At 44.3% G+C, this 25,700-nt stretch overlaps 2 protein-coding genes across 8 annotated transcripts in view; one reads left to right on the forward strand and one right to left on the reverse strand.

Moving 5' to 3' along the window:
• thrb (thyroid hormone receptor beta) overlaps positions 1 to 5,176 on the forward strand; it is a 59,827-nt gene extending 54,651 nt beyond the window's left edge. For all 6 annotated transcript variants that reach the window (XM_018750363.2, XM_018750362.2, XM_018750366.2 and 3 more), the window contains 3 exons: positions 596 to 742; positions 1,106 to 1,364; positions 2,413 to 5,176. In XM_018750363.2, coding sequence (XP_018605879.1) covers positions 596 to 742; positions 1,106 to 1,364; positions 2,413 to 2,654 — 648 coding nt within the window. In that variant the 3' untranslated portion in view covers positions 2,655 to 5,176. The remainder of the gene's footprint in view (positions 1 to 595; positions 743 to 1,105; positions 1,365 to 2,412) is intronic.
• A 5,439-nt stretch (positions 5,177 to 10,615) lies between these two features.
• Positions 10,616 to 18,900, reverse strand: nr1d2b (nuclear receptor subfamily 1, group D, member 2b). Of its 2 annotated transcripts, XM_018750360.2 has the most exons (8): positions 18,324 to 18,900; positions 16,185 to 16,412; positions 15,835 to 15,923; positions 14,950 to 15,094; positions 14,176 to 14,870; positions 13,697 to 13,882; positions 13,029 to 13,239; positions 10,616 to 12,856 (listed from the first exon to the last, which is right to left on the reverse strand). In XM_018750360.2, exons 1-8 carry the CDS (start codon positions 18,337 to 18,339, stop codon positions 12,660 to 12,662), a joined length of 1,767 nt encoding a protein of 588 aa, XP_018605876.1. In that variant the 5' UTR covers positions 18,340 to 18,900; the 3' UTR covers positions 10,616 to 12,659. The 2 variants fall into 2 exon arrangements, with proteins under 2 accessions (XP_018605876.1, XP_018605875.1); XM_018750359.2 differs by lacking the exon at positions 18,324 to 18,900 and having other exon boundaries at positions 16,185 to 16,449.
• Positions 18,901 to 25,700: the final 6,800 nt, after the last annotated feature.

Consider the following 25,700-nt stretch of genomic DNA (forward strand, 5'->3'; position numbering starts at 1 on the left):
TTCTCTTGTCAGTTGAGAGCATCCACAGGTTTATAGAAAGGAGGACTCTCACCAGGTCACATCACCAAGCGATTCGGAGAAATGCGAAAGACGTGCCGAGGGCGAGCTGTAGCCAGCTGCCTAGCGCCTGTTCACCGGCAGCCTGGGCTCTTATCTTTCACACTCTCTCTCTCTCGTTTCTTCTGGTCAGAAGGAAGTCAGTTTTCATAGAAAGCTCCAGAAATTTACTATTTGTGCACCTGTTTAGCATCTCTTTGCTGAATTACCGTAGTAAAGGGTGTCCCCTAGGAAGATGAAGATGACTATAAGATGACTCACTTGAGTGTTATGTTAAAAAATATATTGGATGTACAGTTCTCCAGAGTTACTGTGTCTTTAAGTTTCCTCTGTCCTCTTTTCCCCTCTTATTAACCGTTGCAGTGGATTTTGAGCATCTTGATTTTGTTTGTGTGTAATGTCATGCGGTTGTGCTCTGTAGCTTCTCTCACACATAGAGGAGATTGAGAGTGAACTGTGTGACATGCTGTGTTGTGCTGGTATCTGCTCAAGACCTGCATCCCCACGCGTACTGAGGACCTCCCGCCTGTCTTTACAGCCCGAGGACATTGGTCAAGCACCTGTCGTCAACGCACCCGAGGGGAGCAAGGTGGATATAGAAGCCTTCAGTCAGTTTACAAAAATTATCACCCCTGCCATCACCAGAGTGGTGGACTTTGCCAAAAAGCTACCCATGTTCTGCGAGGTAAGCTTTTTGGGTTCTTCCTGGCTGCACCCCACTGCTTCTCGAAGCCATGCAAGGCTTTGGATTTGATGACAGGAGTACTGTGTCTCCTGTACAGCCTTGAAAGCCACCAACTGGAGGGGTTGTTTGGTGCTGTCAGTAAGGAGGGATAATTTGTATGGCCACATGAGTCTAGCTGAGGAAATGGGGACAGTCGAGATGAAATTAATTTAACAAAGTATTAGGTACCACATTTTTCTCATAAGAAGGGACTCTGTGTAAAAGTGTGTGCCCTGTGACTAGTGTCTATAGAGTGCTCAGGTGTGGGTGGATTGGGAGGCAGGTGTGTGCGGCAGGGTCTGACGAGACCGTCGTCCTGCGCAGCTGCCTTGTGAAGACCAGATCATCCTGCTGAAGGGCTGCTGCATGGAGATCATGTCGCTGCGGGCAGCTGTGCGCTATGACCCCGAGAGCGAGACACTCACCCTCAACGGCGAGATGGCCGTCACCCGCGGCCAGCTGAAGAACGGCGGCCTGGGAGTCGTGTCCGATGCCATCTTTGACCTAGGTGTGTCCCTGTCCTCTTTTGGCTTGGACGACTCGGAAGTGGCTCTGCTCCAGGCCGTCATCCTCCTGTCCTCAGGTGAGGCGCATTCGTCTCAATGCAAGCCTCAATCCCCTTCTTCGTTGTTCCCCTTCTTGCCCTCGCTGTCGCTGTGCTCCATTGTGTCCTCACTGTTTGTAACAGCCTTTTAGTTGCTGCTCGCTGCCAGTATCTACAAAGCATTGGCCGGTTCCTCCGCTTTGGACAGTCACTTGCTATTTTGATCTTGGTTAATGCATCAACCTTCCCGGTCCTTTCGCCCTCTCCCACTGGTGCCGCTGTTATGTTGTCTTTGTACCTAATCTCACTGACTCATACACAGTGGTGAGAATCATAATCATCCCTATCCCAAAAACAGGTATTTGTATCACTATGGACTGTCCCTGCCTGTTTCCCAAAGGCATCACATGGCGTCTGTTGTTTCGCTCTTTGTAGGTCAGGATTATCACAGGCTCTCTGTGTCACACTCTGTTACACCACTGTAGTCCATATGGATGCGATATTTGCAGAGGAATGCACTGATCGTCAGTGGCAAACCTTTTGCAGATGGGAGAAGAGATGCGAACACTGAATGCTGCAGTTGATAACGGAATAATTAGAGTGAACTGCAAGATGTATGTATGTTATGTGTTGGTAGAAATGGCACTTATCATTCAGGGTTTAAACTACTCATCCCAACAACCACAACTGAAACATAATCCCGGTATAATCTCATCAGAAGAGGGTTTCCCTTCAGTACATTCAGTAATTCTTCATAATCACTTCACAGAAGGTCTTATCCAGCCTCCTGGTAGAAGAAAAAGCATTACTGACACATCAAGGTCTGTCTGAAATGGAAAGATCACAAATGACGCTCACTGGAGCCCACCATAGAATAAAAAGGTTTTTTTTTTTTTTTCTTTTTTTTGGTAATCTACTGCAGATGTCCAGGTTTGGTCAATTATCACGTTTGTCCTACGACTTCAGTCCGTGCTGAACTTTTGAGCTGTAAAAAGCCATTTTTTGAAGTGGAACTGGGCACATCGAGGCCGTGCTGTTCTAACCTTTGTCCTCGGTTGGTCTCCGCTGTCTTGTCACGGCCACGCAGATCGCCCGGGGCTCACCAGTGTGGAGCGGATCGAGCGCTGCCAAGAGGAGTTCCTCCTCGCCTTCGAACACTACATCAACTATCGGAAACACAAGGTGGCGCACTTCTGGCCCAAGCTGCTGATGAAGGTGACGGACCTGCGCATGATCGGGGCCTGCCATGCCAGCCGCTTCCTGCACATGAAGGTGGAGTGTCCCACTGAACTGTTCCCCCCTCTCTTCCTTGAGGTGTTTGAGGATTGAGAGCAAGCCCTCACATGTGGAACTCTTGTAGCACTACTGAGTGTCATTTCATTCCATAGCTTAGGAGTAGCTTCGGCCTAGTTCTGGATGGAACCATTCCTACGATGCGGGTACATGTGAATAGCATATATATATTTTTTGTATACTTCTCTTCTGAGTTACAATGTGTTCTTGTCGTTTTTCGTGAAATTTTTTTTTCCCCTAGTAATTTTTGTCAGCGCTTGATCACACAAACTGTCATTATAGGGTACTGTATAACGGAAATCTTTCTCCAATATCAATTAAGCCTGATCAGTTCTGTTGAGGCAAAAACACACCAATTCACTCATGCACCCACATTTTGTCTTTTTTTCCTTCCACAGAAACAAAACAGCTACATATTAATCAGTGAAACTGAAATGAGTTTTACAGTACATCTAATGAACTTATAAGCTTTAATTTAGTTGCATAGTAGAAATATTGCTGGCGGAGAAAGAAACTTCTTAGCATTGCCGTTCAGTGTTTGCAGCAGAAGCACACGTGCATGCACAAGTTCCTACACGACAGCAATGGAGAGAACAGATGTCCAGAGGACATGCAGCAGAAGTGTCCGGTGCTCTTCTTTACACCAGAGCGGGAGATGTTTTGCGATCTCTGCGTTCTGCTTTCCCAACGGCTGCATCTTGACCAGTAATGCGGTCAGCGGTGTAAGGAAAGGCGGTCGACTGTCTGTCTGCTTCATTTACAAGATGCCACTAATCTGGTGCCAAACAGTTGGAGGCTCGCACATTGTGAGTCGAGACCAGTGTGTTCACGCGTCCACGAAGTGTGGCCCAGCTCGCTGTCCACGTGCGATGCAGCCGGCCGTTCTTTTCGTCCCTCTTTGTGTTCCGTGTCCGTACACATCTCTAGGCAAGGCAGCGTAGTGACGTCGCACATTTATAGGAACTCTGAATTCCGTGTGTCATACTTTCTACGTGCATAAGTTGTTATGGCCGAGTCAGCGGAGGGGATGCTCCTGCTGGGATTGGCCGGTGCTTCGGACCGCTCGCTTCTCAGTTTCGCAGAGACCCCCAGCGAGGGTCTGTGGACAGGTAACAGGAAGCAACGAGGACAGCTGGGGCAGAGTGTAAATCCAGCACTAGTTTAAGCAAAATGTGATACTGGCAGCCAGCGAGGTACAGTGAATAAGCTTCTTCTGATTGTTTAAGCTTTTTTTTTTATTAATTAATATTATTATTATTATTATTATTCATTTGTCTTTGTGCTTTTGGAAAAAAAGGTTTGACTGGTATCTTAAAGAAATCACACAAAACACAGGAAAAGGTACACTTATCATAGTGCTGTGTCACCTCATACATTTCGGAGAAAAGACGACCTTGTCTGAGACAACATAGCTATATAAGCTTCTCGCTCTTCAAAGCAGCTTTGGTTTTTTTTTTTTTTTCTCTTTCTTTCTGTAAATGGATGCCTTTTTATAAGCAATAGATTTGCAGCAGTGTTGGAATGACTGGGGTTTCTCACAGAACTGCACCGACTCCAGGAAATGCACAGACAATCAGTGAGCGCGCGGCACAGCCTCGCTCACCTCGCACCCAGCTCTTCAGGTGAGGAAAGGTGGTCGGGCGCAGAGACAATGTTCCATTGTCACGCAAAGAATGTTCTTATATATTCTGCACACGTATTTTTAAATACGCCATTCTGGGAAGTAGCCTGAACAGCAGTGGTTATCTGTTACTCAGTTAAAACAAAAACAAACCATCATAAAATACTATTTTACAGTAAAAAAAAAAAAAAAAAAGGATAAAGGTTGTATATTTTCAAACTGCAGATATTTTTTACGGATATTATATGCATAAAATGAACATTTACTGTTTTACACACAGGGCAATCTCAGCATTTTCTCATAATGACAACAAGAGTAGTATGTTGTTGAAACTCATTTACAACTGATAAATAACTATATATGATGTAACTAGCTGTTTCCAGTGTTACTTTCGCCATTCCAAAAGGGAGGTTAGAAAGGGCAACTAAGGCTGGACTATTTTAATGACCACATTTCGGTCAGTTGACAGTCAGGAGAAAAGCTGCAAATTGGAGTAAAACGATATCCATCCAGATGCAAACCTTTCGGACGCCAACAACGATGTTAAGATCACTTAAGCCAAGCAACCCACCCGTAAAACCGTGAGACAGAGCATTGTCATGTGTACTTAGCTTCATGTGTAGAAGGAAAAAACATAGTACATAGTACCACCCTCACGAAAAAAACCGACAGTGGGACTTTGGAGATGCATCCGCTGAAGGGGAACGAACGGTTTTTTTTCTAGTTGGTCGTGTTGCACACCATTACTTTCTGGCACTTCCGTCAGCCGTGTCGTTGAAGAGATGTGAACACTGCTGTGATTTTGATGTTCTGGTTGCGAAGACGATGTTTAAAGTTGCACTATTGATGACGTTGGTGATGATAATGAGGACCTTGTTTGCACTTAATGTGAATTGGCTCTGAAAATAAAGACAGCTTGGAGACTCCCTAGAATGTACCACCGACTTGTGTATCCACTTTTTTAATTTATGATGATATATTTATCATTTGTAATAATTGATACTAATCCCTTTGGATGCCATAAATGCTTGTAATGGGCCATGAGTTACCCTCCAAAAAAACTGCCACCTATGTTCGTTCACCAGCACATCTAAAAGTATAAATGTGAACTTTCAAATTCCAGCTGTGGAAACTTTTTTTTTTTTTTTTTTTTTTTTTAAAAAAAAAAAAAAATCCATCAATTAATGAAATTCTAAATTACGTTTGTTCAAAGTCAGCTGCTTGTGTAAATGCTGGAAGAATGGGCCCAACATACAGCTAAAAGATGTTCATACACACAAACTTGCTTTTCTCTTCAAAAGAGAAAAAGTATACTTTTATTACTATAGTTTTCCACTATTCTTTCAAAATTCATGGCGGGTAAAGTTGCTTTATGCATTTCTGTTGAAGTTTGTCTTTTTTTAAAAAAAAAATAAATAAAAACAAAAAATAGAATTAGGTAATATCTATTCTTTTTTTAGGGAGGTACTTCAGTTCATGAAAAACCCTTTTATTTCTTGACACAAATACTGTTTGAGCAGACAGATTTCTCTCATTTTCAGTTCAGGAGGTTCCAGAGAAACTCGTCCAAATGCCTGGGCTGCACAAAAAAACTCAGTATTTACTTCTCCTCATAACCTTGGTAACCAATCAATGCCAACAACCGCTCGTCCTAAGCGGGGTTGCGGTGAACCGGAGCCGAACCCGGCAACGCAGGGCGCAAGGCTGGAGGGGACACACCCAGGACGGGACGCCAGTCCGTCGCAAGGCACCCCGAGCTGGGCTCAAACCCCAGACCCACCACAAACAGGCACCAGCCGCACCCACCGCGCCCCGAACCTTGGTAACATCTTTTTTTTTCATTTCATTTAAGGTGAACTCTCTCTCTCTCTCTCTCTCTCTCTCTCTCTCTCTCTCTCTCTCTCTCTGCGCCTTACCTGATTCCCTCACATCTTTCCCTTCGTGCCTCTTGCTGTTTCCTTGCATCTTACATAAGGTTTCTTTTTCATATTTAAATTTTGGGCAAATTGTATTCACTGCCACTTCAGACTGAATGTGTCAAATTTTTGGGCAAAAACCACAGCATGATCCAACAGATGTAGTTACTGTAGACACACAAAGGGAGACTTCAGAACCCATACACTAAGCCATATTCAATTACCGTAAAGCTGAACATTTGTACAACCTGCCCACGCAGCATCTCCTCGCCACAAACAACCAGAACACTTCCTGACATCAGAACTGCGCTATTAATGTTCATCTTGAAGAGAACGTACCTGACACCAATAAGGCTAATGGCATCGTTACACGTGTCATATGAGGGCCACCGTTACCCTGTCTGGCACACAGCACGGATCTGTTGGATCTGTGCCGGCATCATATTAATCACGTAAAAGAAAGATTAAGGTAAAGGAGCCGGAGCCAACGCCGATCTGAGGCTAAGCGAGCCCAGTTTGTTAGTGACAGCGGACACCGGTGCACAAAAGGAACGGCGTGAGTTCGTTCCTTAAACAGTATTTTTCCAATTGCAGGCATCTGATCAAACTCAAAGCGAATTTCTCATTTAAACCTTAACCTTTGTGATACTGGTTTCCACTGCAATCCAGCAAGACATTTCCTTTGTTTTTACATACACTCTCAACACACATATTATTTTAGTTTTTAGACTTTGAAAGAGAATGCTGAGGGACAATAAAATATGCTGAGGACCTAGATGGAATGCATGGAATATGTGGCTTTGAAAAAAAACAAATGGAAATTGTGCAGCCTACAGGCGTCCAAGCGCCACAAGATTCCTCAAGGCCAGCTCTATTAATAAACATTAAAACAATTTTTTTTTTTTTATTTAAAAATGGACTAGAATATAATAGAAGAAAACAAAGTGTGGGCTGAAAGAAGAGAAGCAAATTATTTGAGTATCAAACAGCTATGAGCCTAACGGCAAGTCTGCAGAGTGACGGCAACGCCTTGTGCGGCACTTCTCGGCCACTGCCGCGTTTCCATTTTAAATGTAGTCTAAGAACAGACTCCCTGTGTCATCCGGCCAACTGCGAGCAAAGCGTAGCGCCTCGGCCTAAGAGCCGCTCCTCTTCTGCTTGGGGAAAATGTGACGTGGTCATTCTTTGGGCTCTGTTTACTTTTAGACAGGCCAAATCTGGGTATGTGTGAGAACACTGCCCCCTGCTGGTGGCACAATCAACTGCTCTGTGTGTGTGTGTGTGTGTGTGTGTGTGTGTGTGTGTGTGTGTGTGTGTCAGTCACATATCGACACCACTTTCATCACCAGTGTTCCCAGCACAACAGCAAATGCCACTTTGAACAAAAACTAGGGGAAGTCAAGTGGTAATGCATCATGGGAGAACCACAGCTCATATATTCTCTATTTAATGCTAAAGTGTATTGTGTACGTTCTGCATCATGAGACATATTTATTGTGTACGTTTGTGTGTGGGTGTGTGTATATATGTAAATGTCACACATGTTATTTATTTTTAACGTGTAATGTGTTATTTCAAAACATTTATGCTAAAATAATTATATATTGCAATCTAATAATTATATCTTGCTAAAACAGCTCCAATCATAAGACGTCACAGAACAGGCCTTGTCCCCAGTCATGTTGTTACCAGCAGTGTTTTACTCCCCAGCACGACATTAATACCTCACTTACATATTAATACCACAGTTTATCAAAAGCAGTTTTTACCCATTATATTTTATTTCATTATTAACTAAAGCAATTCAGGATAAGTGCCTTGTTTAAGGACACTAAGGCATATTATGAGTCAGTGTTCATCATTACTTACAGTCATCAGGATGGATTATTACTTTTAATGTAATTATTTACTTGTCCCAACTGCCAGAACAATTAGGTGGATGCTTTACTCATTAACTGAAGCTGAACAGTAATTTTATGTGAAGTGCACAATCCAAGGTTAGCGTGTGTGTCTCCCACCTTTCCACTGCTCTCTGCTGGTGAATGTACAATATTAGCACAAAAAACATACAGACATACCTCCATCCATCCATTGTAGTGGTGTGGAATCTGTCCTGGAGGCACTGGGCATGAGGCAGGGTACACCCTAGACAGGGCAATCACTCACTCACTCACTCACTCACTCTCACACACACACACACACACACACACACACACACACACACACACACACACGGCAATTCTGAGTCACCAAGTCACCTACTATTCTGTTTCTTTGGGTTACACTTCTAACCCACACATCTTTTTACTGTAAATAAGATATTAATAAATGGCATTTAAATGTACTCATTTATCTCCAAACTACCTTACAACGTCAATCCACTTAACAATGATTCACCCATTTATACAGTTGGTTTATTTTTGCTGAAGTGATTCATGGTAAGTACCTTCCTTACTCAAGGGTATTCCACCTTTTCGCTCCTCCTCCTACTTGTTGCTCCCTCACTGCTGATGATTTTGCCTTGTTTTTCAGAGACAACGTCAGTTCGCCAGCCCCAGTCATGCCGGGTCTCTGCATTTGCACCCCTAAGAAAAGATTAAATCTTGGGCCTCCTGCTATCACACAGAGTCACCACCTGCTCCCATGATCCTATCCCTTCACCTCTCCAACACTCCATTTCCCTGAAACGTATTGTCACAATCCTCAGCTTCTCACTCTCCTCTGGTTGCCTCCCACTTGACTTCCAAACTATCCCCATCTCACTGCTGTGAAAGAAACCTTTTCTAGATCCAGACTCAGTCCGGAACTATAGGCCAGACTCTCTTCTCCCTTTCCTGTCAAAAACTCTGGAATGTACAACTTATAACCAGTTATCTGCATTCCTCACTCAGAATGACCTCCTTGATGGGATCAAAGTCAGCCATTCCACTGAAAATACTCTCCTTGCAGCAACAGATGATCAAATAGAGCTGTGGAGGCCTCTCTCTCCTCAGTCTTCATTTGGCATCAAAGGAACAACACTTGAAAAAGTTTGAGTCCTATTGTCAGGTAGGTCTTACCAAGTGGTCTGGCATGGCTCCCGGTCATTTCCTGAACTTCTCTCAACTGGCATCCCATAGGGCTCAGTGCTGTGCGAGACCATCAATGGATCTTCTCCCTGATACCTACAAGACCTGATCACTGCAAGACTGGTATGCTTCTCCACCTCTGGTTGTTTGATGGTCCCACCCACAAGAGGTCCAAAATCATAAGCACAAATGTTTCTTGGTTCAAGCTCTGGTGTGGTGAAATGAGGCTCCCTTGTTCTCTTAACTGCTACCCCTTGAGCAAGGTACACACTCTCAATCGTTCCAGTAAAAATTCCCAACTGTATAAATGGGTAGAAGGTACCTTAATATTTTAAATCAGCATGGTAGCGTGGCAAGTAGCACTGCTGTCTCACAGCGCCTGGGTGGCGCGAGAGGACGTGGGTTCGATCTCTGCTCAGTCTGTGTGTTCTCCCCATGTCTGCGTGGGTTTCCTCTGGGCGCTCTGGTTTCCTCCCACAGTCCAAAGCCGTGCTGTTCAGGTTCCCCCATAGTGTGTGAGTGACACAGAGCGTGTGTTCCACTGATGCATGGTTGAGTGACCCAGTGTAAGTAGTGTATCTAGCAGTGTAAGTCACCATGGTGAATAAGGTGTGTGGGCTCATAACACTACATTGAGTTCACTGTAAGTTGCTTTGGAGAAGTGTCTGCTAAATGGGCAAATGTAAATGTGAGGGTCTCACATCTCTATCAAAACACACATCTCCTGTTATGTGTTCCATAAATGTGTACTTCATTATTTAAAAAAAAAAAATATACATAGCTACTTGTTGCAAATTCAATTTTATACAGCGGTATGAGACTAACTGTACTTCAGAACATGTGCCTACATCTCGATCTCTCCATTTGTTGGTGTAACGCACTTTTGTAATACTTTGACACATACGTCACTTGAAAATCATCTGCTAAACCAATAAATTACAGTAGGATTTGGGATTCAAACCTGCAGCCTCCAAGTCCAGAGGCACCAACTGTAGCCACTGTGCTACCTGCTGCCCCTTTTAATGGCTCTATGTGAAACAAAGATCATTAGTATCATTGGAACACTACTTACACAGCAATTATAATAATGTAATTACTGCAATAATTCAAAGCACATACCTCTCTCCTGACCAATTTGTAAAATATTACTTGCACACAGTCATTCATAATGGTACTGTCTTAAGAGAATTCCGCATGTTTCATTACTGAGAAAACATTTGAAAATAGATTTGTAAGGTTTTAATTTGCCTTTTTACAACTTTTAGCATTTTATTCAGGGCTCATTTTTCCAAATAACTGATTTACAATACGGGGGAGGGGGAATACAACTAGCCTTGCATGGTGCTTGGAGTCACCCGCTCACCAAGGCTCATGTTTTTAATCAGTTTTCTATCTCATAAGTCATTTCTCACATGTGTGAGCCAACAGGCCCTTATACAGATTACACACTACAACCACTTATTGGTGCTGTCAAAATGTGTTTTTCTTGGTGCAATTCAGCTGAAATGGTGCAACAAACATCAGCACCACATCACACGCTACTCTTGACCCATCCGTTCACTGAGCTTTGAGCTGCGTTACATGAGTGTTCGAGTTGTAACAATCCCTCCCCATCGCTGTGTACAGTAAAACATATCCATTTCAATTCTACTATAAATGTCAGAAAAAAAGACAGCAGAGCTGCAAAACTTATACACAATGGCATACAATAATACATGACTACAACTGTGCAAAATTCACATTTGTAGAAAAAAACTTCAGTATAAGATTCGGTATATATTTATGTTTATTAATATGGATATATTTGTTATATATATCTATAGAAATTTAGGTATGTTTTCTCCAAAAAAAAGAAAAAAAAAAAACTAAAACCACAGTTCAGTAATGTACTGATCGCATGAACAGAAACACAAAGGCCAAGACTGGAGTCCTGCACCACAGGGTTACAAGGGTGACACAAGCGCCTCAGAGGAACTCACCTCACACAGCTCACTTCCAAGCCACTCGGCCCCTCTTCACATCATCACCACTGCTGTTGTTTTACAGCAGTGTAGAAAACACCAGAAATGAATCATACAGTTTTCTGGTAAAGCAAGCCGAGTGACTGGCAGGTGGCTATGTGCCTCATGGGCTCCGCGTAAAGCCGGCTGCGCCTTTAAAACGTTTTGGCAACGTTCCCACCGTTCCCTGTAGCTCCTCACAATCTGGACATGTAACACGCACATAGACATGTATATTATTAGCGTTTGCTAAGTGAGCTGCAGACCCCAACGAAGCAGATTCTAACAGGACTACCTTTACAGTCCGGGGACCGCTTCTGTCCCAGTGCGGAATGGATGGGATGGGACAGGCCGTTGTGTAGGACGTGCACAGCCAGCTCTTGCACACACTCACGCAGCACTGTCGTCTTGACGCGCGAGTGCGCCGGACACAAAATGCTAGCAAATGGCTGCGCAGTACTAAGCGGTGTCCACGAATCCTACCACTACTGCACAGCTTGCTCAGGATGAGCTCCCCAAAGTGCAGCTCTTTGCAGCCTGGTCATTTAAGAAACCGCCACTGCTGTCTTTGGTAACAGCTTCACGTCAGCAATGGGGCAGTGTGGAGTGCTGCAGGAGAGTGATAGTGTGCATTAATTAGACTTGTTCAACAAACACCTGAACATCAGTCATTGTTCTCAAAAGACCATACACTAACAATTAGAGTTTTTCATATACACAAAATTGCACCAAGCTAAAACTGAAAGAGTGCCTTTTCCAAGCTTGAGGGCAAACTGAACGTCACAAACAGAATCAGAAGGCCCGACTCCTCAAGGAGGTGGAGGAGGAGCCAACAATGACCAATCACAAATGACAGCCATGCATTAGCAGCAATTTTGACATTCTAAACATGGTCCTCTCCCCCCCTTGTTTTTTGTTAGGGCAACGAGTTAAGACATCTTTGAAACCTTAAGCATCATGCACAGGCCACATCACTAACAGCCTCCCCTTCTGCCCAAACACAGGTCCTCTGTAGTACACTGGACAGAAACAATAGCCTTATCAAAACCTAAACAGACCCAACAGCAACAACAAAAGATATAACAGCTCATATTGCACTAAGATGGCAATAATACTATATCTCAATATAAAAGGTGCTTCTTAAAATTTGCAATCCTGCAAACCCTGCACACACAAGCTCTAACCTCTGTGTGGATGTGTGCGTGCATTCTACAAACAGGCATAGAGCCTTACAGTACAATGATTTTTTTTTTTTTCCTCCTTTTCCTGCCCTCCTCAGTTCCATTCTAATATACTCATAAACCCAAATTATTGAGGAAAGCACATGTCCACATTAAAAAGAACATTCTCCACAGTCAAGTATACAACAGAGCTGACTGTGAAGGGAAATGTGTGGTCCAAGACCCTGGGCCCCAGGGCCAAATCCTGTAGTGGTCTCAGGGGTGGACTTTGAAGGCCAGAAGCTGCTCAGAGTGCATGTTGTTGAGGGAACGCAGGTCGGGGAGCTTGAGAAGTAGCTTGGTGAAGGTGGCTGCCTCATTTGGGTGGTTCTTCAGGATGAGGCTTCGCAGTGCGCGAATCAGGGTCTCTTGCAGAGCCTCCACCGAGTTCACATTCTCAATCCCGGAGCGGTCTATAGACACACAAAACAAGAGCGTACTTGTCACGTCAACAGTCCTTGCGTAAAAACAACAATCATCGAGACACATGTAAGCTGCCTGCTGATAGCAACAACAGATCTTCACTGGTCAGCGGCTGAGTTGCAAGATAAAGTGACACAAGGGAGAGCAAGTGAACGGACTTACCGGCGGAGACTAGGACAACAGCTGTAAACAGACTCATCTCTTCCTCATTCAAGTTCAGGGCATTCAGCTTGTGGCTGAAATCAAACATGGAGTTGAGCAGGTCTCCAGCACCCATGGAACGCAGCTCCTCTACACTATATTTCCGACCACTGAGGAAGGTCACAGTGCGCTCCTTCGCGTCAAACAGTGATGCAAAGCGCACCACCAACACCTGTTGCAATGACATCAGACAGAAGGGTTAAGAGCTGGGGTATAAGAGAGGACGTTTTTCTTTATCAATTCAGCTGGGACAAAAATGTGAAAAAATTACTCCCATTATAGTAACACCATGAATAATAAACATGACAGTGGAAAAAAAAATACAATGTAGCTGAAGTAACAAAAAGACAGTAAGTCATGAGCTATCCAACAGGGAAACCCACATCTCTCTGGGACTCTGTGCTCATCCAAAGGGCATAGTGGCCTCCCTGTTGTAACAAACTGTTCCTGTGTTACTGGCCTCTGACTTTGTGACATCAGGGCCTACAGACACATTGCTTTGAACAATTCCTTTCATGGATGGACAAGTGAAAGAAAAAGGAAGGCAACTGGGGTAACCCTAAAAGCAGAACCTGATTTCTGGAGATGCAAGGAGAAGGAGTCATTTTTGTGCTCCCCCATGACCATACCTCAAATGTGCCCGCTTTCAGCAGGCTAACTTGGTCATGCTGAGAGAGGTCCCGGAAACCCGGAATGCGCTTAGCAAACTCCACCACCTCCCGCACAGCTGGAGTAAAACTCATGGAGAACTCCAGCCAGATGTTGTGGCCGGATTTACGCGGGTCCACGTAAGGCGACATGCTCATGGGGCACACCTGGAGCAATAACAAATAAAGAGTATAATTAGAACAAAGGAGTTGCAGCTCTCCAAATCTGCTGTTGTGTCATTTTTAATTAGAGCTCTGATGTAAAAGGATTTAGATTTACAAACATTTCTTTAGCTGATGCTTCTCTCCTAGGTGCCTTACAGTGTTAATTACTTGATCATTGTTCCTGGACAAGTACCTTGCTCAAAGGTAGTACAGCAGGATGGATGTCAAACACTAACCACTAAACATCCTCCTGTTCCATAGAGAATTCCTTTTTTTATTCCCCAAACAACACTTACCAGGTGCATCCTGCTGCCCCCAGTGAAACCATCAGTCAGAGCTTTATTGTGATTCTCTGTTTTGGTGGGTAAGCCATGGCCATAGGCAGGGCACTGGCCTGTGGGGGCACTGCTAGAATGCCCTACTGGACAGTAATTAAACAAGGCAAAGCCCCTATTGGAGCCCAGTGGGTTGGCACCAGGGGCAAGGTGGCTGCCAGTAATGCTGGTGTGGTTGAGGTCCTGGGCACCAGGCTGCTCCTCCGCATTGCCGGTTCCACTGGCACTCATGGGTTTGCCAACGTCCGAGGAAGCGGGGGACTGTGGTGACAGGCTGGACTGCTCCTGGTTGTACATGAAGGTCTCCTGGTGTGCCCTAGTCACTGAGCTGATGACCTCCTCCTCCCCACTGTCGGATGCGCTGGAGGAGGCTGAGCTGAGTGAGGTGTCCATGGCAACCTGAGGCTCAGGTTCTGAGCTAGACTCCTGCGGGCTGGGCCTAGGCGAAGAGGCGGGCGAGCTGGAGGAAGGCGAGGGGCTGAAGTGCTCAGGGGTGGTCTCTGGACCTGGCAAGCTCTGGGCGCTGACTGATGCTGTCTGGGTGCCCTGGAGCTGCCCATGCATCTGGTTGTTGTTCATCATGTTGTTCATTGCACTCTGCATCTCCAGTAGCATCCTCTGTTTTTCTCGTTTTGGAATGCGGCCAAAACGAACCGCTGAGAAGAGAAAGAAATTAATGCTGTAATGCAGAAATAAAAAAAGGAAATGAGGAGAAGGGCTACACGTGGGTCTTACCATCTCTGGACATGCCAACCAGCAGACACTTCTTAAAGCGGCACTGCTGGCAGCGGTTCCTGTTGATCCGCATGATGGGGCAGGTCTCATTTTTAAGGCACTTCTTGTACTGGATGTTCTGCTGGATGCTTCTCCTGAAGAAACCCTGGGGGAGGGGAATGGGTGAAGGTCGCTCATCAGGAATGCACACCCTGTTACGGCTCTAAGCTCCTAACTGCAAACTAGGCCACGGATACGAGACGCAGGCCTATGCCACGAAACTGACTGGACTACTTTGCAGAAAAGTTGCCGTTTCCTGGAGTGAACTGGAGCATGTGGCAGCATGCAGGCTGGCCTCTCAGGGTGACCCAGATTGAACATGAACCCATGACAGGATTTAACTGTGTTCAAACTAACTGCAAGCACTGCAGTAAATGCACAGTGAGGCATGCAAACCAAAAAATGTAAATCTTAAACATTCTTAAAAGATTAGCAAACATTATCAATATAAACTTGCAGACATAAATAAGTGCATATACAGAAGAGGATACCACAGGGTACAGCCCAAAACACTAAATACTAAAGAGCTTCAGTGTCATAAGTACAGGTGTGAACCCATTCTGATTCTTTGAAAAATCTTCCTTCCTAAAACAGCTGTTTTCTGAAGGGAGGGGAAAAAAAAAAAAAACCCAACTACAGCACTTGCTATGTGCTGCTCTCATACACTTTGGTTTTGGCACAGGAGCTAATAAAGTACTCAAAATCTGAGTCCTCAGTACTGTTCTAGTCACAAACCCATCCACTCTTCTCTGCCCCGAACACAAATCAAGTCCAAAAACTGTCAAGGCTATTTGACTGGGTGGCTGTTTATTAAAAATTTACTTGTAATAGCTGCGGACTGCTCACCTTGCAGCCCTCGCAGGCGTGAACCCCGTAGTGGAATCCTGATGCCACATCACCACACACCTTACAGAGCAGCACTAGGCCATTGATTTCTGTAGCACAGAACACCACCGTGCATTATTCACACAAACGTCTACCTGCTATTGAAAATACACAAAAATTAATATCAACAAAGACAACTCACATGCCTTATGTATATATGGACCATTATGAAAAGGCAATGAAGAACCAAATAACCAAAGAATCTTCATGTCTGTTCTTTAGCAGGAAAGGGCTATTCAGTGCATTTCTTGAAAATCTCAATTTTTTTAAAAATTGGCCGGTTATCATTGGCTGGCTCTGCCCTCACTTACTTGTAATGCCGCACTTGGCAACAGAGGCAGAACGCCCCATTTTGGGGGCACCATGTGCTCTCTGGTGGGCATGGCCAGGGCTGGAGTCCGGCAGAGAGACTTGCCTCCAGCTTGAGGAGGAAGTGTGAGGTGGTGACGTGGAGTGGTAGCTGCTGTTGGAGCTGTCACTGTGACAGGACTCTGGGCTCGAGGCGGAGCTTGAGGAGCTAATATACGCTATTACACCTCCTGTGAATAGAGACAAAGACATCACTTTGCTATTGCTCAAAAACAAGGTTTTATTTATTTATTTAATTTTTTTTTTTTTTTAACAGAAAAACTCATTAAAATTGCCACCCCGCTGTAGCACCCTTGATCAAAGTACTTGCTGTGAATTGATACACTAAAAATTTTCCCAGCTCTACATATAGTTAAATCATTGTACTGATTATCTTAATCTTACTACATTGAAAGGCATCCTTGTGAAACATATTAGCTGAATAGAGCACTTATTATATTATAAATATGTGTATTAAGTATGTTTACTGCAGCAATGTTCACCTCACCTCTAAAGCCAAGAAATTAATAAACGAATTTCAAGTAAACTTAGGTTAGGATCATAAACAATGTGGCCAAAGCAGCATCTGCTCCGACCTTCTATGACAAATGGTCCAGGAGAGGAGCGTCCACGCAGCGAGAGGAGCACGTGCAGCGCGCGAGCCAGAGCGGTGTAACCGCGGTTCAGCGCGAGGAGGAAAGTGGACCGGGGCTCGCGCCGGCTGACCCGCTTCCTCGCGCTGCGCGGTTAGATAACCGAGTTACGTAACGCGCCGCAGACACGGCACAGAACAATCATGCGGATGGATTAAACGCTATCATTTTTACTAATTGAGAGAAAGAAAAACTGTGGCTCTGAGAAACTTTAAATGAATTAACTGCTTCATGCGCAAGTGACATTTCCCTCACTAACTCCTTCAATCAGTGCACTTCTTTGTCATCCGTCCTTTTTTTAATAACCGCGCTTATTTATTAACCATGTAAATTAAAACGCCAACTTCGTGCCCATCGTCACGTGTATTAGGTTTACAAGACATTTCTCCTTTGTTTCTCACTAGTAACAACATGATGACATGCAAATATTTCACAAATAATGCAACACAGGAACTGTGTTTAACTACATTCATAATTGCATTATGAATACTAAACCAGAGCAGTGCAATTAAAAATAACTTAATGTCTCTCCAACATTTAATACAATTTCCCCTATTATACATAATTACTTTTACGTAAAATTTAAATATGTGTAAAAACCATTTCCTGGTGCATGCATATAAGCAAAAGGATTAAACTTAGTTTAGCAAAGCTACATTTCCATAACCATTTTATGCTTCTACCAGGCCCATAATTTACATTAACATTTTGCACACAAGGCGCGCACAAACAACTCGGCAAGCAAAACGCACGTATCCATAATTAAAAACGTCATGCAGGTCATTTAATAAAAGTCAACATCATAAGTCCACTTTGCATATATGCATTATTCATAGAGCTCGGGAGGGGGGGGGAAAAACACGACGGTTCCCGCACACGCCCCCGCGTAGACCTGTCATGTTTCCTGCTCGAGGAAACTGGGTCACAGCGCGAACAGCCGGCGGCCTCCTCACGTGTACCCGCGTCTCGCAGCCGCGCCTATTCGCCGCGCAAAATTATGCAATGATTACCTCACCGGCCCTCTCGGCCAATAGAAGGCGACGCACGGGGAGCGTAAACACAGCTGCACATGGCTAGGGCGGCCGGTCCATGTGAGCTGAGGAGCTGCAGTGCCTCTCGAGCCAAGTGCCCGTGTAATATCAGCAGCCCCAGTGGCACTCCTAACCCAGATACTTCACAGCTTCACACACACATAGACGACAATAACTAATTACATGAAGTTACACAAAAAACCCACAAAAATGTCATGCGAGACGAGATCACGCCAATCATTTTTTCGATAAAAAACCTCAGCCATACTATATAGTATTTTGTAATTTTGCCGTGACGTGAAACACAAGGAACCCTACTACTAAAGCAGCGACTGTAACGTGCAATTACATACCAGAGACAGCCGTTTACAACAAAACAAACTCGATTTATAACAAAAGAAAGAATTAATTTTCTTACCTTTCGTCGACTCCATGTCACCACTCAGCACTGTAGGAAAGTCGAAGCCGTTGTTCACACTACACTAGCAGTGATTATTATGCTGCGAAAATTAAAATATATGAAGTGTTCAGCCTCAGTTCCTGACAGTTACGAGCTGCCCCCGTTAGCTAGCTAGCTAGCACTGTTAGACTCTGGCGGAACTAACAAGCTAGCTAGCCAGCTGCTCTCTCCTGGACATATAATAATCTTCACTAACACAGTGTGGTCCTCTGCTTGAGAAACCCAAGTGTCCCGTTCTTGTGCCAGAAAAAGTGGTTCTAGGTCTTCAGTTTGCAGCCAACTGAACTCGCCTCCTCAATGAATGACTCAAGTCAAACACAACAAGCTACTGCTGCCTTCCTTCTCCTCTTCTTTTCTCAGTTCTGTACGAAGAGAAAAAAAAACCTTCCGAGAAATGACCTGCCTTCGACTCCAAAATGTGAACGAATCGCCAACGAAAGGCGTTTAAAGTAAAGTGCCGAGAACGCGAGCGAAGATAAGTGTTTTTGTTGCAGCAGCGCTCTCTCACCAGCTCGCGGGCAGCACAGCCCGTTCCGAGAAGCTCGTCTGCGGCCGACCACGTGACACGCCCCCGGTTCACCCCCCCCCCCACCACCACTCGCCTCTGTGACCCCGCCCATCACAGCGCCCGGCCCCGCCCATCCCCACCCTACCCTACCCTACCCTTCCCTTCCCTTTCCTTCCCCGCCTTGGTGCGCGAGCCAACGTAACCCACTGACACACTTTTTTTACACCGATCTGGAGGAGAAGCGAGTCTCCTTAGTGCAGCGATCCCCTCTGCCTGAGGGACAGAGGACAGGGACAGAGGACAGGGGAATTAAAAACAAGAAAGCACTTGCGGACAGCTGCTACTCTAGTGGTTAGAGCTACTGCCTTTGGTCACAGGTTCGATTCCCACCTCTGACTGTAGTACCCTTGAGCAAGGTACTTACCCTGAATTGCTCCGGTAAAATGACCTGGCTGCGTAAAAGGCTAAATAACTGTAAATACCTTAACATCGTTGAAGAAAAGTGACAGCTAAATAAGAATGTAAGGAGAACAACAGAGCAGGGTGTTCTTACCACTGCCCCGGATGAAGCTCAAAGGACGTGCAAAGATACCATGAGATTCTCTTGTTGCAACGTGCGCTTTGCAGTATCAGGTACTTAGCTGTCTAGACCCACACGGTAATAATATAAACAACTCTTTTACAGGTTTGGGGGACCGTGGCGGTTTGGCCTTTGAAGGAGCAGAGGCCCTCTGTGTGTGGTCCCATACCAAACGCATGCCTGAGTTCTGACCATACAGCCATGGACAAGGACCACTATTCCTCTCCCTAATGAGGACATACGCATTATTATTTGTTCGTTTACATTTTTTTATTTAGCAGATGCTTTTCTCCAAAGCGACTTCCAATGAACCCTATGTAGTGTAATCAGCCCACACACCTTATTCACCGCAGTGACTTACACTGGGTCACTCATCCATACATCAGTGGAACGCACTCTCTGTGTCACTCACACATTATGGGGGGGAACCTGAACAGCATGTCTTCGGAGTGTGGGAGGAAACCAGAGCACCCGGAAGACTTACACTGCTAGATACGCTACTTACACTGCGTCACTCATCCATGCATCAGTGGAACGCACACACACACTCTCTCTCTGTCACTCACACACTATGGGTGAACCTGAATAGCATGTATGTGGACTGTGGGAGGAAACCAGAGCACCCAGATGCAGGTAGAACATGCAAACTCCATACAGACTGAGCGGGGTTGTTCCCAATCAGCAGACATCCAAATACATGCTGTGAGTGATACAACGATGAAAAATGTGCTTTCGATGACAATGTTTGTTTGCTACCGGTGACTAAATGTTTGCCTCCAGAAGGAGGACTGGAAGATTATACGCATTTCCCGTATCTCAATCACAATTGCGATGCTGTTGTGCTGTAAACATGCCAGATGAAAGCCCACTGAAGCACCTGCAGCTGAGACATGAGGTCTCCCAGAAGCATTACTGCTGAGTCTATTAGGGAGCTCTTTAAACCCCTTACACTAAAAGCATAGTACCATAATGGAGGACATTACCATGTCCACTTCACACTCTAGGACTCATGGTGTAGGACTTTGAAGAAAGATATTACTCTGAAACCACAGGCTGCTCCACTTGATATGCAAATATAGAACTGAGCATTTTTCTTAATACAATACAAACACGATAGAAATGAAGGATAAAGCCTGTGGAAACTTCCAGCTCTCCGCATGTCAAAGGCACTTTGCTGTTGTTTACCGCTGTAACGCATTTACGTGTTGTTCGGCACGTTCCGCTTTCAGCCCAGTTGTTTCATTCCAATTTTATGCCCATTCTGTTTCTCTGCAATATACACTTTTAATAGATTTTAGACCCTTTTTGAAGGGCTTAGGAAACTTTTGGGAGCTTTTTTCGGCGTCACCCAGACAAAACATCAGAGCCCATTGCAACATAGAGGTTACACGGGGTTCTAGAAGGTTCACAAGGGCACTGATACTGATGCCCCCTTTTGCCGCCAGCTTTCCTGACAGTCATTCAGTACCCAGTGAGATCATTTCGCCGTTGAGAAGGTTGCAATCAAGTATGGTGGAGAGGCAACAAATGACAAGATAGTTTCTGGTGCAATTTAGGGAAGTCACTCTAAAGTGCCTCTGTGTGTGTGTGTGTGTGTGTGTGTGTGTGTGTGTGTGTGTGTGTGTGTGTGTGTGTGTGTGTGTGCGATTGCCCTGCGTTGGACTGGCATTCGGTCTAAAGTGTACTTTTTGCCCCGTGTTCACAGAACATCCTCGGGGTGACCACGACCCTGCACAGGACAAGCAGCTGATGAAAATGGAAAAAAGTGAGAAATAATTAACATTTCAAAAATAACACTTGACATCATTTTCATAAGGTGTTTGAATCAATCCAACGCAAAAGTCTCGGCGCCGGCTCACTCAGACCGTAAGCGCATTTGAGTGTCCTTTCTGGAATGGAAAGTGCCTGTGTGACCCGCACACAGCTTCACACTCCATCGATGAAGCTGCCGATGAGAACTTCAGGTCTGAACTGGTCACAGGGTCCGTTTGGGTCCAACCTGAACATGAAAGTCCCAAAAAGACAACTGGTAAGAAAGTTCACATCTCCATGAGCTTTGGTCTTTTTTACATGTATTCATTTAGCTGGTGCTTTTCGCCAAAGCAATTTACAGTCGTTTACCCATTTATAATACAATCTAATATATAATATATATAATAACAACATAATCTATAATTTCGTCGTATTGCAAAGCAGAACAATGACAATAAAGTCTTCAACTGAATTCATTTATATACAGCTGGGTAATTTTACTGGAGCAATTTAGGGTAAGTACCTCGCTCAAGGGTACAACAGTTAGAGGTGGGGATCGAACGCAGGACCTTCGAGCGCAAAGGTACCGATCACTAACCACTACACTACCAGTTGCTCCGTACAGTACTGGTGTTTTTGTTTTTTTTTAAAAAAGCGGATCCATTACATATCACAGAATGTCGACATTGAGGAACAGGTGAGTCTGGTGTGAGAGTTACCTAGATGCGTCACATTTTTACTCTGTTCTGATTTATCTACATATATTTTTTGGGAAGTCACTCAAAAGTGACTTCATATATATTATCTTATTTATCTTCCAGACTCACTTCACCCAAGATCTCTTGAGTTCATATAATGTGTAAATGTTTGTACTCTATAACTTTGAGATCAGAACTGTTAAATAACGGATAAACCTACACACAGCTACTCACACACGCACGCACATTATCCGAAACCGCTTGTCCCAAGCAGCATCGCGGGGAGCCGGAGCCTAACCCGGCAACACCCGGCACAAGGCTGAAGGGGGAGGGGACACACCCAGGACGGGACACCAGTCTGTCGCAGGGCACCCCAAGCGGGACTCGAACCCCAGACCCACCAGAGAACAGGACCCGGTCAAACCCACTGTGCCACAGCACCCCTCCCAGCTACTCCTCTAATGTAATGTAAATGCTTATATATTAAAATATATATAAGGAATGTAATCAGAAATAGTCAATATTTGAATAAACCTCTATGCAGATACTTGAGCGATGAACATTGGTTCATATGGCGGAAAGTAACAAACAAACTGTACTTTAAAATCACGCGTCTACATCTACGTGTCTCTTTCTGCTAATGCAATGCACACGTTGTATTTTCTATGAGATGTGCGTCGCTTTGGAGAAAAGCATCTGCTAAATGAATACATGTAAATGTGAATGTCTTGTGCTCACCTGCACAATTTTGCACAATAGCGCTCAAATATGAGGCGTGCCACTCTGCTCCTGGGGGGGGTCCAAGGAAGCAATGAATCACTTGGCGAAGTGTAATCGTTACAGAAGGGGTCAGACAGCCGATGTTCTCTTTTCAGAGGCAGGTGTTTATAAAAAGCCGGGAATCCTGCTGCAGCGTGGCCTTTGGGAACTGAGAACTCCTGGTAGCCTTGATTCTCTCTGAGGCCCAACTGACCTTCTGCAGGACATGCAATGAAACACACTTGACCCTGTTCGATGCCCAAAACCGTTCCCTAAACGATCACAACAACACTGCGCAACCTTTTATAAGATATTATAGTAAATTATAGTAAATACAGCGTAGCACGCCGAGGCGGCCGGGGGGGATGGCGGAGACGGGGCAAAGCAGTCACAGCTGGGGCAGATTACACTCCTTATTTCTTCCCCGGTGCCCAGCAGTAGAGAGGAGAGATCGAGGAAGAGAACGAGACAGAGATGAACCCGAGCTCGAACCGGTTCCAGAGACGACGCCCGCGTCCCAGCCCCCCCCCGACCAGCAAGAAACCTCATCCTTCCTGTTCCCTGGTCCCCCTTTTCCATCCCTTTCCTTCTCCCCGCTCTAAGGGCAAATAAAAGCCTTCATCAACTGGCAACTGCACCTCTTGTCTCCTGCCTCGTCTCTTACATACAGGTTCAAGGTTAGTGCAGATCCTAGCGCAAGGACAACATGACAGTTTGTACAACAGTGTACGACATGGTACCGCTGCAGTTCTTGTGACTGTTGTGTAAGTCTCAATGCAACAAGCAAATCATTCAAAAATAAAAAAGCTTATTATTAACACAATAAAAACAGTATTTGAATATAAACATTATTTAACCAATTGTACTTTAAAAGCTATTGGATATTGGTTACTGGTTAAATAAATATTCCTGACTTTTGAAATGCTTTTAGTGTAGGAAATTGTTTAAACTGTCTCCTTAAAGCATAAAAATGTATTAGGTGTCTTCATTGCGGAATAACATTCCAAATTCTATTACCTGCCTTTGCACAAAACCATTTTTCCAGTTATAAATGTAGTCTCTTGTAATTCCAGGCAATAAATGGTATAAATGACAAGATGAAAAGGTATTCTTTCAGTGAAAAGACCCGATAAATCTCGACTGCTCTGCTATTTTATGACTCCACTGTAAGTGGATTTAAAGTAAGATCTCAGTCATCGCTGCAGTCCTCACCTCTGTTTGCTCACCTGTCTTTTTCAGCTGGAGCTTCAGAGCTGGGTCACAGAAGGAGATGACCCAAATAGACCGGTTAGGTGCCCTGCCACCAACCTGTGGTCCAAAAAAAATGTAGAGTACCTTGTCCTGGATTCCCATTCACCTGATGGTGGGCACAGAAATACCAGTCCCTACATTACCAGGAAATCCTGTTTATAGAGCCAGTATGAGAAAGTGGCAATAAGGATTAAATAAGATAGACATTGTAAAGAGTGATTAAAGAACAATGTTTTCTACATGCAGGTACCTTCATCAAAGTGTTGAAACACACACCCATAACCCTCACTTACATAAACTTATCAGCAGTGATTATTCACCTTTTAAGAATACAGCATAAGTGAGTGATAACAAACATGTGCCACATGATGCTGGTGTCAAATCAGCTGCTGACACTATTTAGGCAGACTAACACTCACATGAATTGCATCATTTGAGTACATTATAGTGTATCTATACATGATAATGCATGATACTACAGATGGTCTCCTTTCAATGTGCTAATCACTAACAAATCCAACTGAAGCCTTTCAATGTGTTCACTTAAACTATAGAGAATACAGTGATGTTTCAGGTCATACTCAATTTTTTTTGGACTGGAGCAATAAAAAAAGAAAACCCATTTATGCTTTCCCCTTCAGAACGTTTCTTGAAACACTTTCCCTTCTCGCAGTGTGGTGACACAGCGGGTAGAGCTGCTGTGTCAGGGCTCCTGGGCTGTGAGTTCCAATCTGGCTCACCCTCTATGGCGCTGACATGTTTTGCGCTCCTGTTTTCTTGGACTTGATGTCTCCAAATTGTTAAATGAATAAATGTTCATGTCAGCAAAACACCTGAATAGGGTGTACACCCAACCCCAGGCACAGCTGCAACCAGGTTTTCATGACCCTTTCTAAATATACCAAAATGAAAGTGGCCACAGCTACAGCAGTGCTGAAAAACATGAGGCAGCACTTTCCACACCCAGATGATGCTTTTTTGGCATGATTTAAGTTGGTCTGCGACCTCTGTTTATGAAAAATACAAAAAAAGTTTAACTGCCAAAAGCTTATGCAAAATTCGTACATCAGGGACTCACCACATTGCAATTTTTGTATAGCTTTGGTACAGGTTTGATAAATATTTATTCTAGACTACAGCTGCATAATCCTGAACATGTTAATGTATTAATCACTGTACATAGTTTGAGTGTTTAAGCACTGATGTCTCATAGCTCTTGTGATGCAAGTTCAGATATGGGTTTGAATCTCACATTCTGTTTTATAACCAAATGTAAAAATAAGTTTCATTCAGCTAAGTGAGTTCAACTCAGTGCTGGGAAGTCCCATAACAGGTATATAGGTTTGGTTCAACAGCATTTCATTTCAGAGTGCTTTAAATGAAGTTTGCTTAAAGGGTGATCAGCGCTGCTCGTCTACTGACCACCACATAGAAAATCGCACAATTAGAGTTGTTCAGTCTGAATTGTACCTAGATGACTTACTTGGGGTTACACTGGCAGCAGCTAGTGTAGCACTGAAGTAATTCCCTTGCGATTACCCTTAAGCAAGCTAACCACCCTGCACTGATACAGTGAGTATATACTACTATAGGTTGGCAAATGATCCAATATTTATAGTTAGCTGGGACAAAAGCATTTGCTAATAAACTTAGCTTCATGCTTTAAAAATAAGCAGCTAAGGAAAAGTTCTCAACTCACCCTATATTCTTAGTAGGTGCAGACAAACAGGAGGGTGAGACAGCATATATGTTGAAGGTTCTGCTAACCTGGGAAAAACAAGCCATTG

Source organism: Scleropages formosus, chromosome 23 (genome assembly GCF_900964775.1).
Source record: "Scleropages formosus chromosome 23, fSclFor1.1, whole genome shotgun sequence".
NCBI classification, from domain to species: domain Eukaryota; kingdom Metazoa; phylum Chordata; class Actinopteri; order Osteoglossiformes; family Osteoglossidae; genus Scleropages; species Scleropages formosus.

Excerpts from the sequence above, each read along its gene's own strand:
- nr1d2b (XM_018750359.2), bottom strand. The coding sequence starts at position 16,434 with ATGTCTTTGTCTCTATTCACAGGAGGTGTAATAGCGTATATTAGCTCC. Across the intron at positions 13,883-14,175 it reads GGGGCAGCAGGATGCACCTG|GTGTGCCCCATGAGCATGTC; the intron begins GTAAGTGTTGTT and ends TTATTGCTCCAG. Across the intron at positions 12,857-13,028 it reads TGTTGTCCTAGTCTCCGCCG|ACCGCTCCGGGATTGAGAAT; the intron begins GTAAGTCCGTTC and ends GTGTGTCTATAG.